This window comes from Charadrius vociferus, unplaced genomic scaffold, assembly GCF_000708025.1.
Source record: "Charadrius vociferus isolate BGI_N301 unplaced genomic scaffold, ASM70802v2 scaffold266, whole genome shotgun sequence".
Lineage (NCBI taxonomy): Eukaryota > Metazoa > Chordata > Aves > Charadriiformes > Charadriidae > Charadrius > Charadrius vociferus.
The window spans coordinates 2,300,044-2,308,520 of record NW_009649114.1 but is presented as its reverse complement, the minus strand read 5'-3'; the positions used below and the strand labels follow the sequence as shown (position 1 = coordinate 2,308,520).

At 53.6% G+C, this 8,477-nt stretch overlaps 1 protein-coding gene across 1 annotated transcript in view; it reads left to right on the top strand.

Annotated features, from left to right (window-relative positions):
* BTG2 (BTG family, member 2) overlaps window positions 1-1,438 on the top strand; it is a 2,478-nt gene extending 1,040 nt beyond the window's left edge. Inside the window, exons 2-3 of the mRNA XM_009888301.1 lie at window positions 8-41; window positions 1,098-1,438. Of these exons, the coding sequence (XP_009886603.1) occupies window positions 8-41; window positions 1,098-1,438 (375 nt within the window). The remainder of the gene's footprint in view (window positions 1-7; window positions 42-1,097) is intronic.
* The last annotated feature ends 7,039 nt before the right edge of the window (window positions 1,439-8,477 follow it).

Sequence of the window (8,477 nt, the reverse complement as noted above, 5' to 3'; positions counted from 1 at the left end):
GCTCCAGGTCTTCAGCGCGGCGCTGCGGGAGGCGCTCGCAGGTGAGGCGCGGCCCCGCCGGCCGGGGAAGAAATCGGCTTTGAGGGGAGGAAGGTCCGCACTCGCGTCCGTGCTCTTCCTCTCCCCATCGGGGCCGGGCGCCCACTGGTGTCCTTCCTCCGTGCCCCTTGTGTTGCTTCCGGGACCTGGTGTCCCTCCTTGGGTGCCCACCTGTGTCCTCTTGGGTTGGGCACCCATCTGTGTCCTTCCCTGACACCCAGCTGTGTCCTCCTTGATGCCACGTACCTATTTGTGGCATTGCCTGGATGTCCATCTGTGTCCCTCTAGGGGCTGGCAGGCATCTGTGTGCCTCCCTGGGCACCTACCTGTGTCCCCGTGGGGTCCTGGACAAATAGCAGCCTCAGCTCTGAAGGCGAGTAGGTCCCCTGCTCAGTCTGCTGAGGATTTTGTACAACTCCCGGCAGCAGCCCATCTGCTTGAAGCCCTCCTTGCTGGGGTTTGATATGAAGAATCCAAAACTGCTCTGTGTGCCCTGTCCCCTGGCAAGAAGGGCTCAGCCCTGTGTCAGTGGGGTTTGGTACTCCCCTCCCCAGAAGTGTGTCTGGGGCTCAGCACTAACTGGGTGGTTCAAGGGTGTCCTCCCAGCCTAACACAGCCTTGTGTTATCAGCCCTAACAAGGGATGGTTTGTTTGCTGCTGTGCTGAGATAAGGGGTAGCGACATGCCCCTGAACTTAGAGAATGACCTGGATGTTACTCTGTGACTGTGATGTTTTGTTGGTGGTGATACGGTATCTACCCTGGCCACCCCAGCAGTTGGGGTGAGAAGATGTTGGGGGTCCTGTCACTGCAGCCCCTGTGGCACTGTCCTGCCTGGGGTTTCTAGGACCCGAAGAGCTGTGCTCCTGTGCCTTGGAGCAAGTGGCAGCTGGATAGTTGAGCGCATGGCTCCGGAGCCTCTGTCTGATGGAGGCAGCCTAAGGAGGACTCGGTGCCCTCCACTCCACTTGCAGTGAGGTGTGGGACTGCAGCAGGACAGACTTCCTCACAGCTGCTGCACGTCTGCTCACTGCTCTTCCCTTCTCCCTTCCCTTGCAGAGCACTACAAACATCACTGGTTTCCCGAGAAACCGTTTAAAGGCTCTGGGTATCGCTGCATCCGGATCAATCACAAAATGGACCCCATTATCAGCAAGGCAGCTAGCCAGATCGGACTCAGCCTACCGCAGCTCTACCAGCTCCTGCCCAGTGAGCTCACACTCTGGGTCGACCCCTACGAGGTCTCATACCGCATCGGTGAGGATGGCTCCATCTGTGTTTTATACGAAGCGACTGCAACGAAACCCGTGAGCTCCTATGGGATGCTTACTTGTAAGAACCAGATGATGTTAGGTCGCACCAGTCCTTCCAAAAACTACATCATGACTGTCTCCAGCTAAATACTCCTCTTGTCCTTACACTGCCAAGACACAGGCTACTGTATACCTCACCTGAGGATCTATTTTTAAGATGAAGAGCTATTTATATTTTTTAAAAAAATCCAAGAAAATCCAAAATTAAAATATTGAGCACTGCTTTGAGCAGAAGCAGTGTTCTAGGTGCCTTTTTTAAAGCTGTTGCAAGCTTACGAGTTTTTATTATGAAGCCGGTATCTACCTAATTAGTGTTGGATGGCAATTTTGGGCTGGCTTGCTCACTTGGGCAGCTTGGAATGGAGGGGGTGGGGGGGTGGGGGGGAAAGCCAGGCTGGGAAGTTTGGCTTGGTGGTGGGAGATGAGATGTCTGTGTCACCTTCTCATCATCCTGGTACCCAACATTATTGCTGTATTGCAATACTGTTGGAGAAGGGATGAAGGAGTTGCTGTCTTTCCTCCACTACCTACTTCACGTCCCAGCTGGTCTCATCTCCTAAGGGCATGGATATAGTGTTTGGGGGAACCTTGCCTCAGGGCTGGGTGATGCTGGGGACCCTGGGATCCTTCTTTGCTCTCGCACATCTCCCCTGGACCCACTGACTCTGTGAGAGTTGCAGCTCTGCTCTGCGCCACTCCCAGCACAAAGCGAGGGGGAGCATGGCCTGTCTCCAGCCCCTCCATCTTTCCTGTCTGCTGCTGGTGGACTGAAAAGGGGCCACATGGGTATTATTGTCCTGTGAAGTGGAGCAAGGCAGAGCTGCACTGGGCTGTGCAGAGAAGGTCCCCTGAGATGAATATTGCAGCTACAGTGGTGGCACCAGAGTACTGTGTGTTCCTGGTGCTCCCCAGTACCTGGCTGTCACCCCCCTGCTTCCTGCACACTGAGAAGGGTACTCAAGACCCTGAAACCAGCACTGAACAGCTGTGAATTACAAAGCCTTTCTGCTATGTGGTACTTAGACATCGGCCCACGACCTGCTCATGTGTGGCCTCTCTGTGCCCCGAGAGCGGAGTCTGGCCTCTTGCTTGTAAAAGTTGCCTAAGCCAATGCTGACGACTTGCAGTGTCACTTCTCCAGAAGAGCTGAAGGAACTTGCCTTATGCCCTAGAGGTCAGTGTGTGAGAAGTCCCTTCACCCTGACTCTTAATCAGAAGTATTGGGGGTCTTTCCCCCCACCGTGTGTGGGATGTTCAAATGCTTTGTTGTCCTAACATTGCTTTTAAAGTCACAGCACTTCTTCCCTTTCTTCCCCCTCCGGGTGATCAGCACATGGCTGTCCCTGGGAGCTGTCTCCACTGGTACCTTGGTAAGGGGCATCGTTTTGGTTATGATCTCTTGGTACATAACTGTTTTGCACAATTAATGCCTGGTCCTGTGCTTTGTCTGTTCAATCAAAACTCTTCTTGGAGTCCCAGTGGTACTTGTATTCAGGGTGACTTTGCCTGGGTGGTGTTCAGGATTTGGCCCTTAAACTGCTCTGGCTAATTACAAATGGGGCGGGAGCTGAAAGTGCAGCCCCGAGAACTTTACATGTTGGGTATGAGCCTTTATCAGGATGTTGTATGTCCATTGCCTTTTTACTAACCAGCTGGTGCTCCTCCAGTGATCCTGGGAGAAGTGATTGAAAAAGCAGGGCATTGACATAGTTGTTTGTGATGAAACTTTCCCAGATTTCTCTCTCAGCACGCTTTTTTTTTTTTTACCTTCCTCTTTTTGGACCTGGCAGCTCACTGGCGTAACCAGAGTTGTTGTTGCCCAGCCTTTGATGAATCAAGTTCTCAGACATTTGTGCAATATATTTCCAAATCTAGGGCGCTCTGGGAGAGGAAGGAAGCCTCCTGTCTGCTGCAATTCTTGGCTTTTTTTTTTTTAAATATACTAAAAAAAAAAAATCACTGCTCCCCGACTCTGACTTCTAATGTGGAAAAGTAAGTTCAGATTTTTGTAAGCTTCAAATCAATTCCAGGACTGGAAAACCAGCCTCAACTCTTAGATCCTTTTAAAATGTCAAGTGGTGAGTTTTTTGTCCTTTGAACGGTAATAGCAGACTGTGGCTCTGAAGTTGCATCACTTCCCTCTGCATCACTTGAATTTCACATGTCAGCAAAGCAGAAGCTGAAAAGAAGTGCTGGGGCTTTTCCCTTGGTGAACTTGTGCAATAGGTGACCTCACTGAGGGGGGAGTGCTTGGGAACTTCCAAAAAGCAAATTCCCTTTTCAAGGAAAAGGGATCTCGGTGCTTTTTGGAGTCCTCACTTAACCTGCTTACGTGGAAAGCCCATGATGAGAACTGCATCCAGGATGAGCAGTGTTTGCTTTGCTGGACTCCTTGGCTGGATGTGGTGTTTCCTGAAGGCTGGTACTTCCTTGGGTTGTAATTTGTCATGATCAAAGCAGTCTTAAGATTTAAACCCCCACCTCCCTCCCCTTTACTCTGTTCCCTCCCTCTTACCAGAAAAGTTTTTCAGGAACAACAGCCCACACCAAAGGAATACACTATAATTGCTCTTAACATGCCCCCACTTCCAGAACCAAAATAGCCAAGTCTCATTCTTTTTGTCCCTGGTGTGGAGGAGTCTGATGTTAAAGGTGTCTGTTTTTAGCTTCAAAACAAACCAAGCTTGGGTATAATCCATTTCTCTCTTGTAGCTGGTTACATGTAAAAGCTGTGAATTAGTGTGCTCTGTTGCCTTCTGCCTACAAGCCCGATGCTCGACTGCAGAGCTGAATGGTGTGTATTTTAAGACAGTGTATTGAGGGGTTTCCTGTCTCTTTTTTTTTTTTTTAAGAAGCTGGACTGTTGAACGGGACCTGCTTTTTGTATTTGGTGAAAATGGTAGAAAGCTTGTAAGCTACAGTTGGAGGAGGGAATGGATGGTTACTAATTGTATAGTAGTGTTTTTATATACGGAATGTACAGATCCTTTGACAGATGTATGCTTTTGTTACTTTAATAAAAATGTAGCAGTATGAATGAGCCTTGTTTTCTTGCTGGGAACTTTTGTGTGCTCGCAAAGAGGGCGAGGGTTGGGATTGCAGCTTAAATCCCACACTGTGAATGCTGTGGGCTTGGTTGAAGTGGGGATGACTGTTTATACCCAGCTGTGTCCAGGAGGAGGTTTAGAGAAAAGCTTAGTCAACATGCTGACTCTAAACCTGACCCTCCAAACCTGAGGAATTAAGGCTGGGAATTGGTCTGATGACTAATGTGGGGCCATGGGTGTTCCTGCCCTCTCCTTCCCACGAACCACTACAGGGTTCTGGCTTGGGCAGTGGGGGATTTATTCAGGGCAGGATTGTAGAAATCCTCTGTGCTACCAGGACATGAAGGTGTTACGTGGTTAACTGCCAGATCTCACCCAACCCTAGGAACGGTGTAACTGAAGTCTTGGAAAGAGGCGAGCACTGACCTGAGCCAGGCACAGGTCCTGGTTAAGCCTCTCCGCCTCCACTGTCCTTCCAGGGGTGACTGAGCCAGCGGAGGAGGAAGGGGGAGAGATCACGGGATTGAAACGTTCAGGCATGTGGAGGATGCTCTGGGCCTGTCATGATAAAGGCAGCCGGGGTTGATTCACTGGAGATCCTGTTTTGGCTGTGGAGAGGATGGTGACTGCGGCAGAGCTGTAACCCTGCTCCCTGGGGTGGGGATGTCCAGCTCATGTGTGTAACCCCCATCTGCACTCTTCTTCATGTTGACCTGTTTCAAGGGCCTGAGATAAATTGGCCCGTACTAGTTTCAGTCCAAAATTCAATTTTTATGGAGTTCAGGAGGGGGTGTGCTGCAGCATGTCAGGGTCCTTGTGACCCACCCCAACCTGTTCCCTGTGCTGGTGATGTCAAGGCGGGGGGGAACACAGGCCTGGTCCCACCGCTCTCCCTGACAGGGGCAAAGCTGCTTCCTCCCCTCCTGTTTTTATCATAACACGCCACCTCTGAGAGGAGAACAATTTGTGGGCCGATTTTGGTGCTCTGTCAATGCCGCTCCCTTTTGAACTCATCCCTTCATTAGTTTCCATAAACACACCCAAATTGCTGCTGCTTGTGAAACAGGGCTGTCGGGGAGGAATGGGTGTCCCATGCAGTTGCTGATTAGCTGGGGAGTCATCCAGGTTCAAAGGGTTGGTGAGCTCAGATGATGGCGGCCTTCCTCCTGCTGGCTTGCCTGGACCGGTGTGGTCTGCCTGGACCTGCGTGCCATGGTCTGTGGCCCATTTTCAGGCTGGCATAGTCCATGCCACAGCCAGCCTGGTGTGGTCCTGCATGTTGTGTCCTGTGGCTGGTGTTTGGGCCAGCAGGCAGAGCCAAGATCATCTAAAATTTGCCCCGAGAAGCTGTGGCTGCCCCATCCCTGGAGGTGTTCAAGGCCAGGTTGGATGGGGCTTGGAGCAACCTGGGCTGGTGGGAGGTGACCCATGGCGGGGGGGTTGGAACCAGATGATCTTCAAGGTCCCTCCCAACCCAAATCCTTCTGCGATTCTAAAATTTGAGTTGCTCTCAGCCAAGATAAAAATACAGCTCTTGCGCCACGGAGTGTTTAGTGAGGAGTCAACCCTACCCGCACCGCAACCAGATCCCCCGCCAGCCTTTTAGTAGGTGACTCATCTACTATTTTTATTTTGCTTGTCATTTTTCTTCTGGTAGGATCGTGATACCTGCAGTACAAGCTGCGTTAGCTGGAGGTGCGTATTTATCTGCCCCCCCCGCCCAAGCCCTTCCTTGGCCTTTTAATGCTGAGCCTCAACTCTCAGCGCGTTTTCTCATCGCACGCTTGCAGCGGCTCTGAAAAAGACAGAAAGCGACTCAAACCACCTTCATCCACCTCCTGCCTGTTGAAATTGGGACTCGTTTTCTGCCGAGCCTTTTGCTGGGTTTCTGTTGTGGGTTTTTTTGTTGGGTTTTTTTTTTTATTATTTGGGTGTTTCTGGGAGGCCAGGGAAGTGTCCGATTCAAGCCGCCTGGGTGAAATGTCGTCCCCTGTAATCAGAGATCCGTGTGTTGCATAAACAAGCATTTGCCTTTGACGTGTCCTCAGCCCTTTGCCCGGCAGAGCGGGCTGCATACCTGCTGCGTCCCGGCACGCCGCAGGAGAGAGGAGCTCCGCCAGCGCAGCGGTGTCTGAGACTGAAACCCAGAGAGTGTCCCGATGTGAGTGATACCCACCGAGGAATGAGTTACCCCCCGCAAAAACCCTGCCGTGGGGAGGAAGGGCGGCACGGGTGATGCTGGCTCTTTGGAAAAAGCTCTCCTCCTCTCCCAGCAGCCTGGAAGGGTGTTTAATGCCTATTTAGCACAAAAAGGAGGATGGGCTTAAACACCCTGTCCCCTGCACGGTGCTGTAGCAGTGCTGTCAGTCCTTCCTCGCAGGAGCCGGGGCAGTTTTGGGGGTGGTCTGTTGGGGAAACGCAGATTGTGCAAAGCCCAAATCAGCTGCGAGGAACGTCCTGACCCAGCGGCAACAACCGCCACAGGACGGGGTCCCCGGGGTCCGTGAGGATGTTTTGCTTGATTCATGGCAAAATGTTTGTTTGATTATTTTTTGTGTGTTTGTGTGCTCTTCTTCCCTGGGGTCCCTTCAGCAGAAATTGGGCGTTTCTCCGTTCCGAGTTACCAGAAAAGCAACATCAGCATTTAGGATGCGAAACTGCTGGTTGGGGTTGTTTCTGCCCTTCCCACACAAGCCAGACCTCATCCCCCCGCCTTGTCCCAGTGTCACCGTCCCTGCCTCGAAGCGCTTTTACCCCTGCCCACCCTGAAGCTGGGAATAGAGCCGGACCCCTTCGAAAGGTGGGAAACGGCACAGGTCGCTCAGAAGGGAGAAAAGGAGAGCGGGGACGACACCGGTGTGGCCGCCGAGGCTCTGGGCTCTCCCTTCTTTGCCTCTGCAGCTGGAGGAGGGACAGAAGCGAAACCGGGTGCTGCTGAGCCTCCTCCCCGCACCAACACGTTCGTGCAGGGCTCGGCCTCAGCCAGCTGCTTCCTGCCCTCTTTATTTGCCGACGGGGTGATGGGAAGCGACCGGCTATTTCGGCTCGGCCGAGGCCAATCAGGCACTCGCGTGGGTGCAGTCGCGCTCGCCTGTATCTGGGGAGACGCAGCCGGCAGCGCCCAGCCCCAGCCCTGGGAAAAGGGGGAGGCGCGGGTGTCCCCCCTGGGGCGCTCCGTCACCTGCGGTGCTTTGGAGCTCGGATGATCTTCCCAGGATGCGCCGGAGCGGTAGAAGCTCTGCAATCACGTGGCCCGGCAACGGGAAGATGGTTTGTGGGGTTTGGAGGGGTTGGTGCTGCGCCAAGCCCGACGGCGCTTTGGGCTGCAGCCCTCCGGCGGGCTCCGGCATCGCTGCTGCTCGCACCGGCAATCTCTGGCATCGCCCCTGTTTGCATCAGCAAACTCCAGCGTCGCCAGCGTTTGCTGCAGTGGTGGAGCCCCCACACAAGCTCTGCCTGCAGCTCTGCCCCACGCAGGGCTGAGCCGAACCCCCCGCGGCGTGGGCAGGCATCGGGTCCGGGATCCGGGTTGGCACGTGGGCTCCTGCCGGTTTCTGTCCCTCGGCCGGGATGGCAGAGTGATTCCTGGCCGGGGACCGCGCTCCCCGCCTGCCCTTGCTCCTGACAGACCTTCTTCTCCCTCCTCTTCCCTCATCCAGCTCTCTGGTCTCCCTTCACAGAGGCCACAGCCACCCCTTGAGCTCTCCCTGACCAGATCGTGAGCTCTCCACCGCCACGTCCCGTCTTGGCTCAGCCTGTACATCGACGAGCACCCCAACAGCCTCGCGCACAGCCGGGCCCCCCCGACCAGCGCAGAGGGGAAGGCACCGCTCTGCCTTTCCAAACCTTTCTAAAAACTGAACCACCCGATGGAAAAAAAAAAAAAAAAAAAACCAAACCAAAAAACCCCAAACAATAAAACAACCTTCCTTCCTCCAAAAAGGTCATGGGCAGATGCGAGCGCGTGTGCCGCAGCCGCCGTACGCCCACTCGCTGCCTCCCCCTGCCCCGTGCGGCGCAGTAACCATCTCAGCGTTCACAGCTTGCTGGGCTTGGAAGGGTTCCAGCAGCAGATGGGG